Source organism: Struthio camelus, chromosome 1 (assembly GCF_040807025.1).
Source record: "Struthio camelus isolate bStrCam1 chromosome 1, bStrCam1.hap1, whole genome shotgun sequence".
Classification (NCBI taxonomy): domain Eukaryota; kingdom Metazoa; phylum Chordata; class Aves; order Struthioniformes; family Struthionidae; genus Struthio; species Struthio camelus.
Window position 1 is genome coordinate 70,994,799 of NC_090942.1, and position 24,892 is coordinate 71,019,690.

Here is a 24,892-nt window from a genome sequence, read left to right on the forward strand (position 1 = left end):
GAGCGAGCCTGTTACAATACCATTCCACCCATAGCACTAGCCACTCTTCCTTCTGCTGCTGAGCAGTCCGTCTGAGAGTCTTCTCCAGTAAAATTCCTACTTGGAGGATGGAAAGTTTCAGGCACAGAAGCGTTCATGACATTACAGTGAAATGAAAACAGAGGAAATTAACAGAACTTGATGCACTATTTTGGAATCTTTGATGCCCAATGTAACTTCTTGCTATAACACACTGGTCACATAAAAAGGATGATTTACAAGCAACTCAAGACTGTCCAAAACAGTTTTCTGTCACAACTCCTACACTAATCTCAGAACATGAGCTGTTCTGTTTTCCCTCTGTATGCCTCTGGGCTTCTATTTATTGCATTATAGATTTACAAGAACACTCTCAGAGCTGAAAATTTTGGTATTCACTTTTAAGCCCCGAATTAGAGTGACTATAATCCATTTATGTGAGGAAAAGCAGCATTAGAAAGAAGAATATTGCTCAGAATCAGAAGCTGATTTCCACCCCCCCCCCCCCACACACACTTTAATCTTATCTATTCAGCCTGTTATAAATGATTCTGACCAAACTGTGTTGCATTTAAAGTCTAGTTTCAGCTATACTGGAAGATTTTTAAAAGCAGCACTTGAACATAATTATATTGGGTAAACATTTGTTAGTGTTCATCAGGACATTTTTTTAATTAATATGGCTCCCTAGCAATCTTTATATCACCACAATACTAGTAAACAAGACCACCTACTTAGCAAATATGTTCCAAGAACAAAGATTTCATTATTGTGCATTTTAAGCTAGTTGAGCTCCCTTAAGGGATACTATGCAACTATGTAATCAAAATCCTACCTTAAGTACTTGTCTCCCTTCTTTCATCTGCTCAGAAAGAAACCTCTTTCTACCAGACTACACAACCACCTTCAGTGGACAGTTGAGTCTCTAGATCAATTCAGTCCTTGAAGGGACTGAGGGAAGGGAGTGTTACTTAAACATAAGAAAGCCACTCCAAAACAAACAACTGCTTTAACAAGACAGACCTGAAGTGACCAAATGCATTTGGGAATAGGCTTAGACAACAACTTCAAATACATTACCTGCATATATAGAGAACACCATAAGTAAAACAAAGGACAAACATACCTCACAAATGTCAAAATTTGGCTATAAGCCTACTTGAATACAGTCTTATTTGCTACTTCCTAAGAACAGATCTCCAAGAAACACCTATGTTACTTTGACTCTTTATAAATGGTTGCTTGCAGGAACACAAGTTTTTCCTGCAACATAAAGTCTTTCCTGCCTGCCCTAAAGCTGCATGTTTTCTACTGCCTAAACAATCCTTTAGGATTCTGTGTAGGCTTAGCATCTTTAGTGGAATGAGTTTTCTACTAACCAAAATACATAATTACTTAATTAAAATGCACTAAAGTTTAAATTGTCTCTATTAGCTGACAGACATATCAGGACAACTGCGTTTATTTTTAAAGGCTTTTTTAAGGCTCAGGCAGAATCAATAGGCATAGGTATATTACACTGTCCTCGTACATTCAGCATGTGCACTTGCATAAGAGTGTCTTGAAGTTAACACCAACAGCAAATGAGCTTTTGGCAGGCAGTCATTAGCCTCGCTTTCGTGTAATATCTAGAGAGAGCTAGGCATAAAGCAGCTACTCCCTCCCAGCAGGACTGCCATTAGAGCATTGCTGAAATAACCATCTCACACAGAGTAATGAAACTACGTTTTATTATAAGCAAAACCAGCTTTTAGATTGCCAAGAAACTGTGAACCAAAACACTTTTGAAAGAGCTACCCATGCAGTAACTGCTATATTTAGAAATCAACTAGTACTTCCCATTAGAGAGAGAGTGAAAGCATGGAGTGTTACAAAGAGAAACAAAACCAAAGCTATCAGAAAAAGCTGGCCTCAAATTAATTATGCAAAATCTGTCACATCCCAGTCCTTCCATACAACAATAATCACTAGTTCCAATCCCCAATATTGGAAAATAAAGAGATTGGTTTACAGACTTCCTCAATGTTTTCTGCTTACCAATTCCAGACAGGCAGTTTGGCAAAGACAGTCTATTACAGTCCACACAGTGTGCTCTTCAGAAACATTTTGGCATTTTTCTTCCAAAAAAAGAAAATAAAGTCACCAAATACATACACTGCATCTTTGTAGGCAAAAAGGGACTGATGCAGTGAGAAAGCTACTTAGATCAACAACTTGTAGGCAACAGCAAAGGCATCTGACACTAGGAGCGTGGAGAAAGGGAGGAAACCACCATCTTTAGTATTCTGCATTGAAAGGGTACTCCTTGTGATTTTTGCACCTGAAAGAAATCAAAGTGGAAAGTTTTACCTCATGGCTGAGATAAGTATTCTCTACAGCTGTAGTCACTGAAAAGCAACCAAAGCAGATCTCAGCTGTATAAAAGCAGTAACAATTTATCCCAGATTTCTGTTTTCCTTGATGTGTTGCATTTGTACACTGAAAAAATTGACTGCCTTCCTGTTATTCAGGCTTGGAGTTCAAAGGTGATGGGACTTATGTGGTTTGTAGAAAATTTCTCAAGTTTATACTGTTTACTGGCTGAAAGATCTTTTTGTGGCCTTTCAACAAAAATTTCATATCTGGCTTTAGGTATCCAAGATGCAAATCCTTGTATTATACTTCAGATATTCACCCACCTTCATATCACCCATGAAGAACACTTCATCAGTTTTTATAACATAAAAGGCACAGCACAAAGTCCCAATAAATTCTACAAGCAAAAATAACCACAAAACTAAGTCTGTCTCATGCTCGTTTCTCTAATATGGCCAAAATCAAAATTGAGGATTAGAACTCTGTTGGTATTGCAATTAAAAAGGCTTCCTAGAAACTGAATTCAAAATGAACATGAAGTTGGATTTATGTTCATCATTGTTTGGTTTATATATTGAAGGTTTTAAACACCACTCAAAGATGTGGTGGATGAAGCATTTGGAATGTGAGTCTGCATATACTGAATTTCACCCAAACCTACTATCTAAAATTCCCAATATGAAGTATTCATAAATTAAGGGATGAGAAAAATAGCCACTTACGTGCTCATTGCACAGGCTCGCCAGTTTCTGTTAAAGCTCAAAATTGTTGCCATCTCCTCTTTGGTCAATTCAAAGTCAAACACCTAGGAGGAGAAACAACTGGAAGTCATCTCTTGGAACAAACCAAAGACTGTGAGATTCACAAGACTCAAAAAAGCAAGTCCACACTGGACAGGTGCTGGTTAGAAGAAGCGATGGCCTCATGCAAGAGGGAAAGGGAAAAGAATTCCAGGAAAGGGAAATGAAGTCTCTACACATTCACAAGACTTCACTGGTGGGGGCAGCGGGAGGGGGAACCCATCAGTTGCAGGCAGTGTTAGCTGTTCCAAGAAGCTGGGTGAACAGTTAGGGTTGAAGCGTGCCTCCAGCTGCTGAGGCAGCATCTGTGTGTCCTGCTCCAAAAGGACACCTGGAAGACTTTCCTGTAACCCATTCATCCAACTAGGTCTCTTCTGAAATCCTGACATCCAGTGTCAGTCAGGGGGGGCTGAATTCACAGAGGAGCAGCATGGCATACGGACCCCAGAACGGTTTTCTTAACATTGCTTGCTCTACCAAAAGACTTTTCTGGCATGTTATTGCACTTGGGCTGCATGCAAGCTCTGCCTGCCAATTCACACGCAGCCAAAGAGACAGCTCACAAGGTGACTGTCCAGGTTCCAGCATTCTGTTTCCAAGAGCTCTGTTTGCTTCTGCTCTCCCACTGTAGCTGTTAGTTTAGCCCTCACTAGAGCATAGCTAAATATATAGACAAAAAAGCCCAGTCCTCTTATCTGAAGAGGACTTGGGAAGGGTAGGAAAGGATTGCTACTTGCCATGCGGGGGGAAGGAGTGCGATCCCTGAAGGGCAGCACCCAGGTCACTTGTAATCGCTCACCTTGAAGTTCTCCACAATACGCTGTGGTGTGACAGACTTGGGAATCACAATCACATTTCTCTGGATGTGGAGCCGAATGAGAACCTGCAAGAGCATATCAATGAGTCATACAAGATGGCTCTTTGTCTGTAAAGAGCAGAATCTGTTTCAATAGCAGCTTGCTGTAAAGCACGATTCAGCAGCACTAACCCATTTCTGGGTATCAAATCACTTCCATACCTGAAACCTAGGAAGCACTTCCAGAGGGCAATGAGAGAAATGGTGGAGCCCACAGAAAGGCCTCCTCTCTTTTGCAGTGTTGGGGCAGTCAATTCCTTTCCTTCCCACTCAGACTTTAAGCAATCTATGCAAGGGTTTGATTCTCTGCAACAGGACCTCAGATGGGGAAAACATCTGAAGATGGGTTCAAAGTTTGCTTCTTTGAGCGTCAAAGAGCCCCTTCTAGCATGCACTGCAGGCCACAAAGCAAACAACCTGCATTGTTACTGTATACCAGAGGGGTCCACAGCTTATAGAGAATGAAGATTCAGGCTGCACCCACAGCCTGTAGTTTCCATAAAGTAGTGTTCCAGGAACCAGTACCCTACCTCCTGCACCACCTCTCCTTACCTGCGCTGGGGTTTTGTTGTGCTTGGCTGCAATCTCCTTAATCTTGGGCTCATCCAGAAGGGAAGGATCCTCTGGCTTAGCCCTATATGGGGAACAGAAGGCCAATGGTGAGGAACCTCCATAGAAAGACCCCACCTAGCAACAGAAACCTGTATCTATCAGAGGGAGTAAAGATGCAGTGATAGTCTCAATGGTTAGTCTCAATAGTCTCATAAGTCATGCCAGCTCCCTTGCAGATTGCAAAGCAGTCTTACCATGGCCTGTCTGGAGAGCCAAGGGGACTGTATGCTGTCACAGCAATCCCTTTGGACTGGCAATAGTTGATCAGCTTCTCCTGGGTAAGGTATGGATGGCATTCAACCTGTCAACACAAGAGCACAGAGACTGACAGTGACAGAACTGCTGTAACTTGCTCCAGGGGATCATTGAAGCCAATCACAAGCTGATTTTTGCCCCATCTTTTATCTCTGCATAATATTATGCAGCCTTTGTTCTGTATTTCCCCCTTCCTTTTCTACTACTTGTAGTAGTAGCATACCTGGCAAGTGAAGTGATCCAAGGACTAACACCTTTAGAATTACCTGACTTGTATTGTCCCCGACACATGAAATCATCACCTACGTAATTGTTTGTGGGACAGTACAATAATATCCACATCCAGAAGAACTGTGTAAAATCATTACAATAAGATAGTAGAGTAACATGAGCATAAGTTTCTCTTTTCTTCCTTGATTAAACATGCCATAATGTTTTTATGAGTTGCACATTAACTTCAATACTAGTATTGTTTCATTCCCTTTTATCTGCTTCATATCAGTACTTAGGTTAGATACTTGCAAACTGCAAATATGATAAAGATTACAAATTACCACAGATCTTGGACCTTCAGATTACTGTCCACTACAGAATTTTCTTTTAAAAATGCATACATGTGCTGACTGTCTGTTTCCATAAGAATACCTACATAACTGAATACAGACTGCTTAACAGTGGCTGCATATTCTAGCAAGTTAATGCACAGGTATACAGGAATAATGTTTATAGTATACTGTATCAAGAGGCAGCAAATGAACATGAGCAATTAATACTTTAGAGAGAGGGATTTTCAGGGTAATTGCACACTGGGAAGCACCACTTTTCTTTCATCAGGCAAAGTCAAGAACCTTTTTGACTGTACTGCCATTCAAGCCTTCAAGATAGCTGCTACTGCATTCAGAGGGGAAGTCCCTGGAAACTTGTGCTGCTGGCAGGTGGAGCAAGAGACACTGTAAAACATGGGATCATTTTACAGCTAGAACCATTTTAAAAAAAGAGCTACTTGCTGCTATCTGAAGCCTGTGTGGCTGTTTCCCTTCTGGGGTACACTGGAATACAGTGAACTGTATGTAGATGCAGAAGACAACTTTGCTACTCCTGTGAAGACAGTTAGATCGTAGAGCAGGTTGCCCAGATCGTAGAGCAGGTTGCCCAGATCGTAGAGCAGGTTGCCCAGATCGTAGAGCAGGTTGCCCAGAGAGGCTGTGCAGTTTCCATCCTTGAAGATTAAGATCCAATTGGATAAAGCCCTGAAAACCTGTCTGATCAGAAATGACCCTTCTTTGAGCTGAAGGTTAGATTAGATGATCTCCTGAGGTTCCTTACAACCCAGCTTTTCTGGGAACTTAAGATTAGATCCAAACGTTGTCCTTATACTTGGGCATTTCTATTCTATGGACTTCCTTGCAACTCCATTTCCTCCTTCCTCCTAACCCGGATTAAGTTAATAAAAAGTTCACTAAGCATGTTCCTGTTCAGTTCCCTCGTTCCTGAGTTAGCAACAGGAACCACAATATCTGCAGTCTGGGCAAGCTGAAAATTGTCAGAACAAAAAGGTCATCTAGTTTTCTAATTAATTCTTGTATATCAATTGGGTTTTACTCCAAGTAGAGTAAAAGCTCATCTCCAAATTATTTATCCTGCCAAAAAGCAGGTTGTGGAGCTGCTCCTTGTCAAGCTTCGTAGCAGTAGTGCACTAAACCATAAAAAAAAAGTGTCTTGTGCATCCAGAAGAAGTTGTAAGGTACAATTAAGAGTATATGTTGCGTCTACTCCATTCTCCCTTTTACTAAGATTTTATTTGATGATTATAACTTGATAATCCTCAAAGAGCATTCACTTGCTGCCACTTTGTAGCCTACCTGGTTATTTGCAGGCTTGTATTTCAGTCCCGGCTTGTTCAAGATTCTCTCAATCTGCTCGTGGTTGAAGTTGGAGATTCCAATGGCTTTTACCAGACCAGCATCCACCAGCTCCTCCATGGCCTAACAGAAAGGGCAGCAAAGTCATCATGAGGTGTACCAGACAGGGCCTGAAGAAGGCGTTCTTCCTGACCTGGCTTGCTTCCTTCGTGTGAAGGATCAAAACAACTGATTGGACATGCAAAACTCTTGATCCCTTGAGGGGGCAAAAAAGGAGCACTGCCATGTTTGTCCCAGCCCACCCAAGACCAAAGTCTCATTCCTTGAGACTGCAGCAGTTAACACAGAGTTCCAGGTGGAAAACAATAATAGCCCGCTACTGCGCCATTGAGTCTTTCCAACTAATTCCGCACACACAAGGCAACAATTGGGTGACCACCGAAGGTAATGAGAACGTGGAAGAAACCGAGGGCAGAAAACGGGATTCTCCCACTGTGGCTGAGCTTACCTCCCACGTGTGTAGCAGATCTGTGTTGCTGGGTACAGACATGCCTTTGTCATCTGTGGGAAACAGCTCCTCCCCTGCCTGTTGGCACAAGAGAAAACTGCTTCAAACAACCTGTTTGGAAGCTAGCTTAATACCATGACAACTGAGGACTATGATAACAAGCTTCAGTGCAGAAAATGTAGTACTGGTTCTTGTCTACATTCTTCAGTCATTCCTTTCTCCTTCATGTGGAGCTATGGCCAGCAATCAACCCCATACAGACAGGTACTTCCACCAGACCCAACGATATTTTGGCTCACCAAAATACATACTAGACCAGACACTCCACTTTTAGAACTACAGCCAAGAGGTGCAGCCAAAGATAACTTCACTTTCTATATTGCTCAATTACACCCACAAAAGAATAGTGCATTTTTGTTTTTTATTAGAAGGTATAATAAGGACCTGGGAACATATGTTTGTTTTATTCTGAACGATAGCCACTGAAGAGCGTACTGCATACACCGACAGGTCTTCCATGGGGAGGCTTACTGTTTAAGTTGGTGGCACCAGGAGAACTGGTACAGTGCCTCTGTTATGAGTTGACCACAGGTCTCAACTTAGTTCAAAACAGTATTTTCTACTCATGCCATGTTATTACACTCCAATGCACTTACACTACTATAGTTACATCCATATGAAAATAACTATAACATACAAACTACAAAAAACAGTTGAGGAACTTGTAAGCAAAAGGTAAGGTGGAAAATTTGGTCAACGATGATTTTTGACCATCAACTCTTTTGCATGCAGTGCGTGAAAGACTTCAGCACTAAAGCTTCACCATTTGAATTCCACTATCTGTAGAACAATAAGGTCAGTTCAATCTGTACTGTATTAAAAACACAGTGATTAAAGAGAGAAATGGAAAATGGAAACATTTGCTCTCGCTCTGCAATTCCGTAGCACAGAGAGGAAAGACTGTGTCAGGCAGCAAAGTATATGCCTCCTTCCCACAAAGGAGGAGCGAAGTCAGTGACAAAGGAGCATACTGTAGGTTTGTCTCACGCTTGCAGCTGAGAAAAACTGCCCCTAGTTCTACATCTGCCTCTCCCAGGATCTGAACAGCAGAGGACGTTGTGCAAGTAACAAACTTGGAGGCAGGGATCAAGAGCCTGACTCACATGGCCAGAGTAAAGCTGAATAAGCAACTCTAGAACAGTGCTGGTACACGCAAGAGATGCATGATCTTTCCTGTTTGGAGCAATAGCTGAGCTGTAAAGCTCTTCAGGAGTGCCAGTGGTTAGAGACAGAAGTTGTAAGACACAATACTGTTACTGTACCTTAAACCCAATAGGCCAGTGGACGAGGTAGAGATCCAAGTAATCCAGTTTCAGGGCAGCAAGAGTCTTCTGGCAGGCTCCCTTCACCAGAGGTTTCTCATGGAACGTGCACCAAAGCTAGAGACAAAGAGCCAAGCCACGCTGTGACCTCCTGAGTTGAAGCTCTCAGGTGCTCTCCTGAACAGGAGAGCAGCTTTCCATCTTCTTTGGTAGCCAATGTGGAATTAGGTCATCCTATTGCTCTTCAAGTGGGGTTTGCTCTGTGAGCAGAACTGGCCCAAGATACTGAAGTCAATCTGCACAGTGGCAATATGCAATTGAATGGGGCTATGGCAGACAAAGAGTGACTTGGCTCCATTAATTAGGTCACCATATATTATATAAAAGAGAATCGCATAAACTAGTATGAGGAAAGACTCAAATACTATTACCCATGCCAGGGGTGCATATCCTGCATAACTCTGGGTACAGGATGAAGTAAAACAGGGAGCTCATCTCAGGAGTGGCCCAAATGGTGTTTTGAATTGCTCCAGGCTGCTCCACACAGCAGGACTGGTGCAGTATTTGGGAGCTACTATGACAAGGCAGGTCTGCCCCAGATCCTGGGCCACCAGATCCCTACCTTACTGACAATGAAGAGGTCCTCTCGTTTCACAACGCCTTCCTTGATTTTCTGCTGGATCCCTTCCCCAACTTCACTCTCATTCTGGTACACATAGGCACAGTCGAAGTGGCGGTATCCCACATCGATAGCGGCCATCACCGCAGCTGCTACTTTCCCCGGTGGGGACTAAGCAAAAACAAACAAACAAAAAAAAAAAAACAAAGCTAAGAATCTCTAATCAAAAATATATTAGATACACTTTTCCTAATAGGGTTAAAAAAACGCACTCAAAATAAAATCACCGATTTAAAAAAAAAACAAAACAAAACCCGAAAGCACCCAACAAGAAACAGCACTCCTCGCAGCGCTCTGCGGTTCATCACCTCACAAGCGCGAGCTCCGCATCCCCCCCGGCTCGGTCGCAGCCCCACAGCCGGGTCCGGCGGCGGCCGCAGTCCCCGCTCGCCCCCTCGCGAGGCCGGTTCGCGGCGGAGGAGCCCCGGCAGCTCCCGGCACCGCGCCTAAGCGGGGCGGCCCGGACGAGGCCCCGGCGGCCTCGCCAGCCTCCCAGGGCCGGGCCGGGCGGTGCTGCCGCCGCCCCTCGCGCGGGGGAAACCGCACTCCGGCCCGTTACCTTCCAGGTGCCCAAGCCCAGGATGGGCATCTTGGCCCCGGTGTTGAGCTGCACGTAGGTCGCCATGGCCGCCTGCGCCGGCCGCCTCCCGCCCAGCCCCCTTTAATAGCGGCCGGGCCGCCCCGCCCCCAGCGCAGCGCAGCGGGAGATGGCGGGCGGCGCTGGCGCGGTGCCCGGGCCGAGGGGAAGGGGGAGTAACAGAGCTGCTCCTTCCCGCTCCCCACAGCTGCGGGCCGGTGGGTGGGCAGCGTGGGGCCGAGGCGCGGCGCAGCCCCCCCCCCATCCCGGTCCCGGCACGCGTGGCGGGACAGCTCTGCGTGGGCTCCCCTCTGCAGGCGGCACGATCCCGAAGGGGGGCGAGCTGTTCCTCGGCAGCGACTTAGGGAATGGGGAAGAGGAAGAGCATCGTTTCAGAGGCGGGCAGAAATTGGCTTAGGGACGTGTTTTGGAAGAGCGGTGAATTTTTTTAAGGGGTGTCCCAGTGACCGGAACGTCCCTCTTGTCTTTTGAGAGGAGCGCAGGGCGTTGCAGAGCGAAGCCGTACCGTTGCGCAGATAGGTGGTGGGTGGCCTGCGCGTCCACGTTGCAGCCAAGAACGCGCTGTTTTGATGAAGCGGTCGCAGCACGGTGGAAAAAAACAGATTTGCCCACAGAACCCGCTAAGCGTGGGAGGCTTTGCTGCTTACTCTACTCACACCCGGAGAATTTCTTCAGGTTTTCGCTGGGTGCCTCCTCCACAGCAGATGGCCCGGTTCTTCGCGGCTCTGCATTTTTTTTTGCTCCGTTTAACTAAGGGCAATGAGATAATTGGTTTTCCTCTTCAATGTTTCCCCCTGTTTTGTGTCAGTGCCATCAGCTGTCCTCAGCAGCTGATGTGATGGGTCTCAGCTGGATCACGAAACACTTACATAACTCGGTGCTTATCTTTTGCTGTTTTGGTTCTGTTTTCCCTGAGGATTTCTTGTATGAGAGATGCCTCTACCTTTTTTCAGAGGGTTTTGGGCAAAAGCTTTGCATTTTGTTTTGCTGTTTGCTAGTGGGAGACTTTCCCCTTGTTGCTTCAAGGCGGAGCTGCTTTCAGCTATTTATCTCTCTTGAAGGCCTGGTGGGGGGGGGGGGTGCCAGATGGTGTCAGGGCCTTGGGGAGAGAAGTAGTGCCTGTGTTGCTGGGTGACACCTAGCCTGGTAAATCAAGCAACAAACTGTGTCCTTGATAAATGTGCATTTTTTTTTTTTTTTGGACAAGAAATGCCAGAAGTGTGTGTGAAGAAGGTTTTCCCCCCCCCCACCCCCCCGCTTTGCGTGTGAGGTTTTGCAGCAAGCTAGGATGCTTACTGTAGTGGTCTTTCAGGTTTGTTGTGCTGGCTTTCATTTGGTGATTGTGCTTCACTGCAAGTGGTGACCTCGGAGCTCAGCAGTGTTTGGACCTGTGATGAACATGCCCTAGAACGGTGACAGTGGGTATGTCCTTGTGAGATAAACTTCACCAGCAAGACCATGCGGTCTGCTGAAAAAGCACATAGGAGAAGTGAAGTGATGACAGAGGAGCAGGGTATGGTCATCTCAACTGGAGGGGGGAAGCACTGTGAAGGCCTGCAGCTTTGGAGGTGCTGACACATACAAGCACAACTAAAATCAGTATTTTGATGTGGGAGTATGCAGATTTCAAGCTCGAATCAGAGAGAAAATGGGTCACTGGGGGACCTGCCAGTGGCTGAGGGAATTTCTCTATTGCTCGGAGCCTTCCTGTCCGAAGGGGGTGTTTCTTTTGCTAAATGGTGTGCTCCAGTTCAACCTCCAGGTGCTTGTTAAGGCAGGAAGGCAGACCTCCCCCGAGGGTCTTGATTGACCCTGATTCAAAGACCTTGGCCCTCTTGTTGCACTGAGCTCAGATTAAGCTAGGTGCATGCTTTGAGGGATCTTCAGTCTTCTGGAATGGTTCATGAGGCTTTTGTCATCCATAGCACCATTTGGCCATTAATCTGATGTGCTGTGTGTGCTTAAAAAAGATATCCTAGGAGCAGCCAAATGACAAACAAAGGCACGTGGAAATGCCCCAAGCTGCCTGCACTGGCGCATTGAGCAGAAATGGCAGGGTTTCAGGAGCAAGGGTGACCGGTGTGGGAGGACACCCCGCACTGCCTCGGGCTGCCTCCAGCACGGAGTGAGCGCCCCAGTGGAGCGGCAGGGGAGGGGGACTAAGACGTGCCCTGGGCAGGAGGCGTCCCATGCCGAAGGGTTTCAGTGCTGAGGAGGCCGTGGGATCCACCTCTCTCCTGTGAACAGGGAAGCCCCGAGAGACCGTGACCTGTCCACGCTGGAGCAGGGACACTAGGAAACAGATTGGCAGGAAAGCCAGTAGGAAGAGCAGAGGAGGGGCAGGCATTATGCACGTGGCCCCGTGTGCGATGTGGTGTTGCACAGCAGTGGGAGCGGTGCACCCGTGGCATGTGTAGGGGTGAGTGCGGGCGATGCGTGAGCGGTTAGAGAAAGGGGGCACCCAAGGAGGCTGTTGCCAGGTGGGAGGGCGACTGGGAAGAGCTGAGCAGGTGCCTGCTCCAAGGCCTGACCCTGGTGGTCTTCCTGCGAGGGTCCCAGAGCATGAGCCCGGGAGCTGCAGGGCAGCTGCGAGGCACCAGGAGAGCAGTGTGCTGCTGTGCCGTGGGTACTTGGGGCTTGCCCTGTGCTCCTGCAGCTCTCCGGAGGGACCAGGCTGCTCTGCAGAGCAGAGGAGCGTATTTGTCAAAGTAACGGTTTAAAAAAAGGCGTTAACAATTGCTAAGGGCGAAAGGGAGGCCGTTGGTCAGAAGTTAGCAGCTGGTAGCACTGATTGGGCCAGGTTGAAAGGTGCACACTGTATGCTGAGCCAGCTGGGCTGCTCTGGGATAGTAAGTGAGCTTAAAGTGAGTTTATAAGTCACGGGAGGGGACCCCTGCACCTCTGCTGGGGAAACTGAGGACTCGGATGGCAAAGTAAAGCCAGAGCCCTTTCAAGCAGCCCCTGTTGCGATGGTTAAGTTGACTGGCGGAGATGGGAGCGCTGGTTCCCAGAGTGTAAGCACTCAGTGGGCTGTTACTGAGGGCCAAATTACAGAAACAGGGGTACTGGCAGCTGGTGCCCCTGAGGTGGCTGTGGCAATGCTGGGAAGCCGGAGCAGGCAGGGTACATCTTGGGAGAGCAGAGTTCTGGGGAGTTTAGGCTCTGTGCCACTTGCACAAGGGAGAAGGGCTTGGGGATGAGCTCATGGAGGGATATGCTGAGCAGTGGCCCAATCCTGCTCGTGGCCCAAGTGGAACAGCCATAGAGGGACTGGGTAGAAGGAGGTAGTTGACTGCAGTTCCTTGGACTGTTGGACTGTGTTTACAAGCAAGTGGGAAGGGACTCTGAAAAAGCAGTGGTCACAGATGTGTAATCATAGCCCAAAAGCTTTGAGGGCTAGGCACACTTACTAATGCCCCTGTGGTATTGCCCGAGAAGCTGGTGGGTTATCCTTTTGACTGAGGAGTGACCTATATGTATCGTACTGGGGGGAGCATGCCGGAAGACACCACTGAGATTAGCAGAGTGGCCAAGGATAATGCTGAGAGACCAGTAGTGTGGGCGACCTGGGAAAAAGTGTAAGAAGGGGATGAAAATTTTCCATAGTAGTGCCCTATATGCTGGGATTTACGGATGTTCCTGAAGGAAAAGGGGGAGTTCATGACAGAGTGGGGCAGAAAACCTATCATAGATCTGGAGTTGGGAATTAAGGAATTGCAAGCACAGGGGAAAAGACCAGAACTCAATATTACAGGATGTGGAACAAGCTTCAAGCTCCTAGTTAGGCTGTTCGGTGCATTGTTTTACTCCCCAACAGGGAAAAGCTCATGCTGTTTCAAGTGAATGTTGCTCTCCGCTCATTTTGTGTCTGGATGAAGCTCTACAGGTGCTGAACACACAAACCTCTTGGCGCCTCTAACAGGGCGATAATCTTTGCTTGTACTGGGTTAATCATTTGCTTGTATGCTAAAGTATAGTGCATAACGTGAACTGTTCCATGGTTCTTGTTGGCTTTGCAGGGACAAGGTGTGAAGTTTGTAGTAGGCATTCAGATTATTAGGTTTTTAACCCCACTAATCTAGTTGGCAAGGGCAAGGGGTGGAGTTTGTAATGGATATATATATTCAAACTGTTCTGAAGTTCTTGGTTGCCTTTTGCAGGGACAATGTGTGAAATTTGTAGTAAGTAGATGTTGAGATGGGTACAACGTTAGTCCTGATAATCTTGTGTGCTGGGGAGAGGGCTGGAGTTTGCGTACACGCTCACCTTGTGATATTAGCTCAGCTTGTGATGTGTGCTGTAGTCTGGTCCGCCGGGGTGAGGGGCGAAGTTTGTGATGAGCATACGTTAAGATTGTGATGATCTTAAAGGCAGAGTTTATATAATGAATGTATGTTCCAACAGTCCTTAATACTTGTTTTGCAGAGGTGAGGGAGGGAATGTAAAAGGAAATAAATTGCAGGGTTTGAGTAGCACAAGGCTGGAGCGCTGACCCGTGTAGAAGGAGGCCATGAACTGCCAGGTACCAGTCGGAGCTGGTCCCAGCCAGCACCGGAACCAATATAAATGCACCACAACAAAGCCGTCTCACTTCTGCCTGGAGATTGTCGAGTGTTTTATGGGTTGCTTTCTTTAGGAAGCTCAGAAAGGGATTCGTGGATTGTATGCTTGTGAACAGAAAATGGAAATTTTGGAGAGAAGGTCTTAAGATGGATCTTCCCCTGAACAGAAAGGGTTTTTTTTTGATGCCTTCAGTTTTGAGAGTAGGAGGTTTGGGGATTGCTTCCCTTGCACCTACTCTGCAAAAGCCCTCCTCCCCCCACCAGGTGCACTGCAGAGCTGGGGGTTGTGTGTGTCTGTGCATATGGAGATAATGTGCCCGGCTTCAGTGTTTCTGGGATTTGTGTCTCGATATCCATCCCCACGTGTGGGGGTCGGGTGCTGCCTTATGTGCCACCTGAGGGGGAGAGGGGGCAGGGGGCGGTGGGCACTGGCCTCCTCCAGGCTGCTCTGGGGCCTGGCTGGGCCATGCTGGCTGGTGGGGGTGAGCAGTCCCCTCCCATGAGGGCAGGGGCAGCCACTGGCCAGGTTGGGAGGACTGAGAGCCCCATCTGCAGCTGTGGGGTCAGCTGGGCCAGGCTGTGTTGGGGAGTCGGGTGGGGTGATGGGGGCTGCAGGAGAAGACTTGTTGCAGCCTGAGGAGCCATAGACCCCAAATAACATGACCTGTCCTGACCTGGGTGCCCTGGGCTCAGGGCATTTGGCCTTGCAAGGGATCCTGCTCCCCAGGGCTGGCTGGGCTGATCCTCTCCTGGTGGACAGAGGAAGGATGTGGCCACACGCGACTGTGGTGTGTGAAACAGCTACCAGGCACCGCTGGGGACTGTGGCAGGAGCTCGGGCTGCTGCTGGCCTGTGATGACAGGGCAATGGGAGTCTCCTCTGGAGGCTGGCTGCCCTCTAGTGCTGGCAGGGAAAAGCGCCGAGTGGTTTTGCTGGTGGGAATTGCCCCAGGGAGGAGTCACGTCCTCGAAGTATGGGTGGCCGCAGCCAACACATCTCTGCTTTGCCTCTGTTTGCAGGAGAGAGAGAGTCCATGAAATGCAGGAAGCCTGAAGAGCGAGCTGGGTCTGAGGCTAGAGCAGCCACTGGCCTGGGTCAAATGAATCACCTCTGAGTGCCACTGCCTGCCTGCTTTGCCCAGCTCTCCCTCAGCTGCCACTGGAGTTTAGAGGCTGACTGTGAGGTAGGTGCCTGCACCTGCATTGTGGACACCTAAAGTCAGAGGAGGTGAGTGTGCCTCCAGAGAGAGCCTAGCTGCTGCATGGGACCTGGGGGCAAAGGACAAATACAGCCATTGCAGAACAAAACAACTTGAAAATGGAAGAATGGCAAGTAAATTCTGATTTTTCATTTCATAGGTAACATCTAGTATTTCTTTGTAGAAGCACTAAAAATACTTCTGCTCCATGCCTTGTGCCACAGTTTTTGTCTCACCTGCTGGGTTATGCATCACATTGCTTTGTTTTGGTTGCAAGAGTTTAACAACTGGGTCTGTGAAGAGCAGAATATTGCTATGCTCCATCTTTTTTGTGAAACTCATGGAAATACGTTATTTCGTAAAGCCAAATGGTATCTGAGGTGCAAGCATCCTATCTCACTCCTAGCTGTAATGCCCAGGCTAGAGCCTGGACACTCCCACCCCATTTCAAAGCAAAAGATTAGACAGGAAATGTATGAGGTTGTTTCTGCATTTGAAAGTTAGCTTTTTTGAAGTAGGGACACTTCTAATGAAACTGTGGATGCAAGCTGTGTTTTAGTGTGTTAACACTTTTCCACATAAAAACAACTTCACAACTAGCAGGAATCTAAAGCACATGTTGAAAGTGTATTGTATCAAAAAACAAACAAAAAGGTTGTGTTCTGTTGTGTTCTGACACATAGCAGTAAACTTGTCTAAAAAGTGCTCTGACCCACAAAGCATACAGCATTATTTTATTTAAGAGAGGGATAAAGAGGAAAAACTTGCGTTTACTTTTAGAGTGGTGAAGCTACTGGCTACCTCTTTTCTCCTCAGGAATTAAATCTTTAGTTCACATTCCTCCTGTTCAGATATTTTTCCCTTCTCTCCACTGTTCACAAATGCTGACCATCATCTTTAGCCCTTTGTGTTAATGCAGGATGGAAGGCAAGTGTGAATTGGTGGTTCAGAATCTCTCTGTTTTCTCCTCACTAATTCCAACCATATTTTGGTGCAGAATTATTACAACCTACATTTTGGTCTTTAGCATGATTTTACCATTTCCTTCTTCCAAAAAAAGGAGCACTCAAATCACCAAATAATACCCTGTCTTTACTGGCAGGAGGAGGACAGATACAGTAAGAAAGCTAAATGAATAGCTCAAAGCTGGAGCGGAACAGACTTCGGGGTCTGGAGAAGGCAGGATATGACCATCTTCAGTATTCTGTGTTGAAAGAGTAATCCTTGTGAGTTTTGCATCCAAAGGAAATAGATACTTGTTATGTCCGAAATAAACGCTATATAGAGCTGTACTGGGTGCCTACAGGAGCTGCCCAGGGAGGATATAGAGAGTGTAATTATAGAATGAACTACCACTTACATGCTCATTGCACAGGCTCTCCAGTTTCTGTTAAAGCTGAGAATAGTTACCATCCCCTCTTGAGCATCAACAGCAGGTTAACATCCGCATCCAAGAGGGCGGGAGCGGCTATATGCAAAGACTACAGGACTATGTATGTACCCTACCAGGGTACAGAAAATTGACAACATCCTCAGTCAACCAGTCAGATCTTGATAATTCTTCAAGAACATGCACCTACTGTCACTTGAGTCACATCTTGAGTGTTCCACAGATGTCATAGTATTATGGCATAACAGAGTTTCACTTGATGGCCTCCTCTACATAAAGTTAACTACAAGTTTGAAAGTGCAACAAGCAGTTGAGGATCTCCTAAGCAAAAGGTTGGAAGGAAATTTTAATCAGGCTGTAGCAGAAAGGAAAGGCTAAGAATAGAAGTAGTCAGACTGAGACATCAGCTCATTTGAAGTACATGCAATCTGTGAAAATTTGATATAAAAAAGCCTCACCTTTTGAATTCCAGGGTCTGTGGAACAACAGTAAGGCTCTGACAGCAAAGGTCAGCTCAGTCTGTAGTGTATTAATGACTCAGTGATTAAAGAGAGGAATGGAAAACAGAAACATTTTCTCTTGCTCTGTGATTCTATAACGTGTGGAGGAAGGGCTTTCTGTCAGGCAGTGAAGTACAGGCCTCCTTCCCAGAGAGAGCCAAGTCATTGTCAGAGGAGCATACTTTGGGTTTGTGAAGAAAAGGACAGCAGTGTAGCTTATGCTTGCAATTGGGAGACCTGCCCCTAGTTCTAAGTTTGCCTCTCCCAGGACTAAAAGGGCAGAGGACACTGTGCAAGCAGCAAACTCAGAGGCAGGGATCAAGAGCCTGGCTCACGTGGCCAGAGTAAAGCTAAATGAGGAGCACTGGAGCACACACAGACACCTGATAGCCCTAGACTGAAGGAGCAGTAGCGCTACAAGCATGACTGGCAGTTTTGACGAGCCCTCCCAAGAGGGGAAGCCAAGGGCATTTCTGTTACTGTACCTTGAAGCCAATAGGCCAGTGCATGAGGTAGAGATCCAAGTAATGCAGCTTCAGGGCAGCAAGAGTCTTCTGGCAGGCTCCCTTCACCAGAGGTTTCTCATGGAACGTGCACCAAAGCTAGAGACAAAGAGCCAAGCCACGCTGTGACCTTCTGAGTTGAAGCTCTCAGGTGCTCTCCTGAACAGGAGAGCAGCTTTCCATCTTCTTTGGTAGCCAATGTGGAATTAGGTCATCCTATTGCTCTTCAAGTGGGGTTTGCTCTGTGAGCAGAACTGGCCCATGGTCAGTATGTATGGTGGCCGCACACGTAATTGAATGAGTTTGTAGCAACTGAAACGCTCACCCTTTTCCATTAGTTAAGGCCTTTAAGAGCCACCTATTGCAAGGTAGATACTGGTTAAAGGGTTCTTTTCAAGGTAAAAATCAATTTCAGTGATGAGTTAAATATTGGTTTTCCTTTAAAGAAAAACTAAGCATTCCTTTTCTGAGACGTTTATTTGAGCTTATTATGTGTTTTGAACAATCCCAGGCAATCTGAGGACGTGGAGCATAACCTATGTGTATCTCTCTGTAGGATGAAGTGAAGCCAGAAGCCTTCAGCAGTACTTACCTGAACTCTGTTCTGAAATTCTTTGAATTTCCTCCTACAGACAGGTTTTAAGCAAAGCAGGTCTCCCTGTAGATCCTATCACACCAGATCCCAACCTTACTGACAGTGAAGAGGTCCTCTCATTTCACAACGCCTTCTTTGATTTTTCTGCTTTCTACATGTAAGCACAATTGAAGTGGTGATACCCAGCATCAATAGCAGCCATCACTGAAGCTGATACTTTCCCAGCTGGGGACTGAAAAAAAAGAGAAAGCTAATATCCCAAACGAAAACCTACAGCCCTCTTCCTTTAATAAAAAAACAAAACAAAACAAAAGGGCAAACAAGTTTTAAGAGGAGTTCTTCCATGCACTGTTCTCAAGGCTATATTCATACCAAAAATGATTGGTATCATACCTTAAAGCCTGCTTCTAATCATTTCTCTATAGTCTTACTCCCATTGAGGGCTCAGCCCAAAGGCTGGATAGAGGAGAGGCCCCAACCACCAGCACAGTTTTCCAGAGCTGGACCAGGAAGAAATGAGTTTTGTGCCAGAGCTCTGCAATGCCTCTCAGGTAGGACTCCTTGTGTCCCAGTTGTCTTCCAAGAGACAGCAGTCAGCAGCTACCCAGCTGGGAGGATTTTTGTTTGGTGGATGAGGCATTGGTCTAGGCCTCAGTCCCTGCACAACAGGCACCTGCTCTCCTCCCCTCTGTGCACCCCACCTCTAAATCAAAGGGTACATTCAGCCGCTCTCTTTAGAGCGCTCAGTGGCCTGAAAGGCACACAAAAGAGCCACCCACAAAAGAACTGTAAGAATGCCTTGTTCAGACAAGCCCAGTAAGGCTTGTTTTCAGGCATTATACAGATCGCTGCTAGATTTGGCAGTTGTATTAACAATGATGCAAATCTCTTCACTTGAACTTCCTTGAAATGCATGAATTGGCCTTAAAAGAGGTATCTTATTACTGGGCAATTCAGAGTAACCTCACCCTGGATTTTAGGTTATTCAGCATGAAACTGGCACTCACACCATGGACAAGTTAAGCATCTTGCCCTGCAGCAGGGCATGAGCTTTTAGCATGGGGAGGGATGAAAAGAAAGGGAAAAAGACGCAGGGCAGCCACAGGCAGGGCTGAGGGCACACAGGGACTGCACCTCAAAAGCTGTGCAGTGTCCTGGCACTGCACTTACTGGGGGCAGCCCGCTGGGGCCGATGCCCTGAGCCGGGTCGAGCTTAGCCCCGGCGGCCTCTCTACCTTCCCAGGGCAGGGTCGAGCCTGGCCGGTGCCACCACAGCTGTTCCCCCCGCCGGCAGTCCCGGCGGCGGGGGCCAGCCCCTGCACAAGAAGCTGCGCTGCTATGACCTGGGCATGCTCGGGGGCTCTCGGGTCCTCTGCGAAGGTGAGGCGAGGGCAGCTTTCACACGTCGTAACTGGAGAGGGAAAGTAGGTTGTTCTGCAGGAGTGATTTAGGAAATAGTTTAAAAAAAGCCTTTCTTCTGTAGTTTTATTCTGTCTTTGGGAGAAATTGCTTTTCATGCATTTTGGAAAAAGTGAGTTTCCAGTGAGTGTTATAACGATCAAATAGTCCCTCTGTCTTCAGGCAGGTGTAACAGGTATTTCAGAATAAAAAACACAAGTGTAAAAATAAATGATAGCTGTCCTGTAATTTCGCATTAGAAATTGCCTTTGAAATCTTTGCAGAGACAAGAATATGCTGTCTGATGAAACGCTCACAGCACAGCGGAGAAAAAAAAACAGATTTATGCACAGAATTGCTAGGTACTCCACAATGTAATGTTAAGGCAGCCTGGGAGCCTTCACTGCTTACTCGTGTTTGGAGAACGTATTTAGGCATGTGTGTTAGCTGGCAGGGTAATGGGGCATTTTTCTCTGCATGCTCTCCCACAGCAGGTGCCCAGACTTTCAGCAGCTCTGTAAGTTTTGCTTCACTTACCTGAGGGCAGACAGGGTAATTGGTTTTCTCTTTAATCTTTCTCCTATTTTGTGTCAGCACTATCAGCTATTCTCAGCAGGATGTGATTGCGTTCCAGTTGGATCACATAACAGTTATATAATGCAGCGCTTATCTTTTGCCTTCTTCTGGATTCCTTCGCTGTAAATCTGCTGTGAGTGTGCGCAGTTTCTTGGGATTTGGTTCAAGACCCAATAAAATCAATGGAAAACCTGTAATTAGCTTGAGCCCGTACCTCAATTCTGCTGACAGTAGTAAAAGTACGCTCTTTTGCATGTGAGGCTTCCTGCCGTCCAAATCGAGGGCTTTTCACACTGGGTATTTGCCTTCCTACTATGTGGCTGTCTGTGCAGGAAAATAGTTGGCCACCATTGAGCAGAACTGCAGGGAAGTTTGCTGTGCTAGCTGTGGCACCGAGTGCTGACAGGCATTCTTGCTGAGTGCTGCTCATGGTGGCCTGAGGGGCAGTAGTTAAGGTTAAAGCAGGTGCAGAAGTGGTGAGCAGAGGGAATACTGCTGGGGAGGTGGACTAACGTGATGGTAGTTGGGCTCACAGTGAACAGATTTCCATGCTTGACCTCTGACTTGGCCTCACTGTTTGGAGAAGGCATGTGGAGAAGAATAGTCCTGAGAAAGAATGTTTTCCTCTAGAGAAATCACCCAGTTTTGAACCTTCAAAATGAGGACCTACACCTTTAGTAATCCTATTTTTGATGATGAACGCTAATATGATGTGACATGCACTTCGTGGACATTTTTCTGAAAATAACAGATTGTGCATGAACTACGATTTGCTTTCTCAAGGCAGCCTGAAGGCCAGAGAAGTGCCAGTGTGCCCCTAATCTCTCTTGTATGCCCTGGATCCTCAAGCTAATAGTGTTATGCTGGTGATTTGTTAGTATCAGGAGAGTCATGCTTTGATTGCAGGTGTAGGAGCCCTTGGTGTAGGAACTGTCAGAATCGATCAGATTTTGTACTGGAGTGCTACAAAAGCAAGGTGGGACCATCAGAGAGATGTGAAAGCTTGGAGAGCGCTGCTGCATGGGCAGTGAGAGGGGATTTCCTATGAGGAAGAGGAGAAGACCCCTCACCTTGTTTGTCTGTATTCTTCTGAGGGTGTGTTTTTGGGGAGAGGTTTTGAAGTGTTAGCGATCCTGTGGCAAGGAGCTGGGTAGAGTGTGTGAAGACAGAAGATGAGACTTGCTGGAGAGCCCAGTTGAGAAATGCCGTGTGGCCGCCTTCTCATTTGGTTTTCAGATGTTTGTGTGGCATGCTCCGCAGCCTGTTCATGTTGCGCTCCCAATGGACAGTGGAGGTGGATTGAGAACTGGCTGGATGGCAGAGCTCAGAGGGTTGTGGTCAGTGGTGCAGAGTCTAGTGGGAGGCCTGTAGCTGACGATGTCCCCCAGGGGTCAGTGCTGGGTCCAGTCTTGTTCAATGTATTCATCTATGACCTGGATGAAGGGACAGAGCGCACCCTCAACAAGTTTGCTGATGATACAAAACTGGGGGGAGTGGCTGACACACCAGAAGGCTGTGCTGCCATTGAGAGGGAGCTGGACAGGCTGGAGAGTGGGGTGGAGAGGAACCTCCTGAAGTTTAATAAAGGGAAGTGCAGGGTCCTGCACCTAGGGAGGAAGAACAGCATGCAGCAGGACAGGCTGGGGGCTGACCTGCTGGAAAGCAGCTCTGCAGAGAAGGACCTGGGAGTGCTGGTGGGCAACAAGTTAAGCATGAGGCAGCAATGTGCGCTTGTGGCCAAGAAGGGCAGTGGTATCCTGGGGCGCATGAGGCAGAGTGTTGCCGGCAGGTGGAGGGAGATGGTCTGCTCAGCCCTGGTGAGGCCTCCCCTGGAGTACTGTGTCCAATTCGGGGCTCCCCAGTACAGGAGAGACATGGCACTACTGGAGAGAGTCGAGCGGAGGGCTACAAAGATGATGAGGGGACTGGAGCATCTCTGCTATGAAGAAAGGCTGAGAGAGCTTAGCCTGGAGAAGAGAAGACTGAGAGGCGATCTCATCAATGTGTACAAGTATCTGAAGGGGGGATGTTGAGAGGATGGGGCCAGACTTTTCTCCGTGGTGCCCAGCGACAGGACAAGAGGCAACGGGCAGAAACCGAAACACAGGCAGTTCTTCACTGTGAGGGTGACTGAGCACTGAAACAAGTTACCGAGAGAGGTAGTGGAGTCTCCTTCCCCTGGAGATATTCAAAACCTGTCTGGACACGATCCTGGGCAATGTGCTCTAGAGAACCCTGCTTGAGCAGGGGGGTCGGACTAGATGATCTCCAGAGGTCCCTTCCAACCTCAACCATTCTGTGCTTCTGTGTGATTCTGGCTGGGTTATGCTGGCTGGTGGGGGTGAGCAGTCCCCTCCCATGAGGGCAGGGGCAGGCACTGGCCAGGTTGGGAGGCCTGAGAGCCCCATCTGCAGCTGTGGGGCAGGGAGGGGTCAGCTGGGTTGATGGGGGCTGCAGGAGGAGGGTTGTTGCAGCCTGAGGAGCTCTAGTGCCCAAGCCCCTGGCCTGGCCTGGGTGCTCAGGGCATTTGGCCTTGTGAGGGGACCTGGTCCCGGGGGGCTGTCTGGGCTGCCAGGGAGGCTGTTTGGTTTGGGGTCCTGTGGCAGGGAGAAATGTGGGTGTGGGGTGGGGCCTTGGGGTGCTACTCCTGGCCTGTGATGACAGGGCAATGGGAGTCTCCTCTGGAGGCTGGCTGCCCTCTGGGGCCTGGAGGGAGGGGCCTGCTGAGTGGTTTTGCTGGTGGGAATTGCCCCAGGGAGGAGTCACGTCCTCGAAGTATGGGTGGCCGCAGCCAACACATCTCTGCTTTGCCTGTTTGCGGGAGAGAGAGAGTCCATGAAATGCAGGAAGCCTGAAGAGTGAGCTGGGTCTGAGGCTAGAGCAGCCACTGGCCTGGGTCAAATGAATCACCTCTGAGTGCCACTGCCTGCCTGCTTTGCCCAGCTCTCCCTCAGCTGCCACTGGAGTTTAGAGGCTGACTGTGAGGTAGGTGCCTGCACCTGCATTGTGGACACCTAAAGTCAGAGGAGGTGAGTGTGCCTCCAGAGAGAGCCTAGCTGCTGCATGGGACCTGGGGGCAAAGGACAAATACAGCCATTGCAGACTGTGTCTCAAATACAGACTTGTGGCAAAAACAAAACAAAACAAACCCCAAAAAGCCCACACAACCACCCACACAGAAGAATGGCAAGCACTGCCCTTTGTTATTTGTGTTGCTTTTCTGTGATAGGTAATATTCAGCAGTTCTCTGCAGAAACATTAAGAATATCTGCACTTCAATCCCCCTGAAACATATTTTGCCTAACCCTAGGGCTGCGTGTTATGTTCCTTCTGAAGCTTTTGTAGAAATACTTGGATGACGTTCATTTCTGAAAAGATTATATATTTGAGTTTTGATATCTTAAGAATATTCTATATAGGGTAGCCGTGAGCTTAGTACAGAGCAGAATATTTGCATGTTGTTGCTTTTTTTTTCTCTGAGCTATTAAGAGTAAGTAGTTAAAACGTCAAGATGCAGTGTGTCTGGGGTCCACTGTCATATCTATCTCTAACAGGCTACAATATAAATTTTGTTCACAGCTTGTCTTAAAGCAAAAGAGCTTTTTGATCAGACAGAAGACTTCTAGCCCATGTTCTTTGGCATTTGTCATGGGGTGAAGGAAGTACCAGACAACGCAATCCTGCTAAACTGAATTCATTTTGTGGACCAGTGGATGGATAAGCTGTATCAGGGCAAGTTTTACACTTGCCTACACACACACACAAACACAGAGAGTTACATTAACTAACTCCAGTGAGCCTAGCCTGGGGCAAATAACACTTGCTCTGATCCATTGAAATATCAGGAACTGGGCAGTGGCTCAGCACAAACACGTAGTACACCTTACCTCCTCTGCTTCTATGTGGCTTTGGACTTCTGCATAATATTGTTTCCCCCAGTCCCTGTTCAGCGTTTTTATAGCTACAGGTCAGCACAGGCTGCCAGGTGACCAACAAGCCAATTATAATCAACAGCACAGTGATGGGATGTAGTCACAGGTATAATAAGGTATTCCCAGTTATTGAATGAACATCTGCCAAAGCTGTTACCCCACGAATTAACAAATGAATTTTTCAGGGTAACTTTATCATCACTAGGCTTGTCAATTATGTTAATTCCTCAATCACTGGCAGAGACAGCCAAACTGATTTCCAGGAAAACCCACAGAGCTAGAGAAAGTTCCTTTGAAACAAACAGACCCCTCTGCTTTTCCTTATCCTTTCAATTAATATAGTTGCAGGGAATACATTTAATTTCCTTTCCTG

General features: G+C 47.3%; 1 protein-coding gene and 1 long non-coding RNA gene across 2 annotated transcripts; one reads left to right on the forward strand and one right to left on the reverse strand.

Annotated features, from left to right (window-relative positions):
- Positions 1-1,731: 1,731 nt before the first annotated feature.
- On the reverse strand, positions 1,732-10,194 carry LOC104147374 (aldo-keto reductase family 1 member B1). Its single transcript, XM_068947820.1, has 10 exons — positions 9,827-10,194; positions 9,211-9,378; positions 8,589-8,705; positions 7,267-7,344; positions 6,759-6,881; positions 4,836-4,942; positions 4,582-4,663; positions 3,973-4,056; positions 3,096-3,178; positions 1,732-2,338 (listed from the first exon to the last, which is right to left on the reverse strand). Exons 1-10 carry the CDS (start codon positions 9,890-9,892, stop codon positions 2,296-2,298), a joined length of 951 nt encoding a protein of 316 aa, XP_068803921.1. The 5' UTR covers positions 9,893-10,194; the 3' UTR covers positions 1,732-2,295.
- Positions 4,955-6,853, forward strand: LOC138067603 (uncharacterized). The gene is made up of 2 exons (XR_011141775.1): positions 4,955-6,022; positions 6,065-6,853. It is a non-coding gene; the product is annotated as an uncharacterized lncRNA (long non-coding RNA).
- Positions 10,195-24,892: the final 14,698 nt, after the last annotated feature.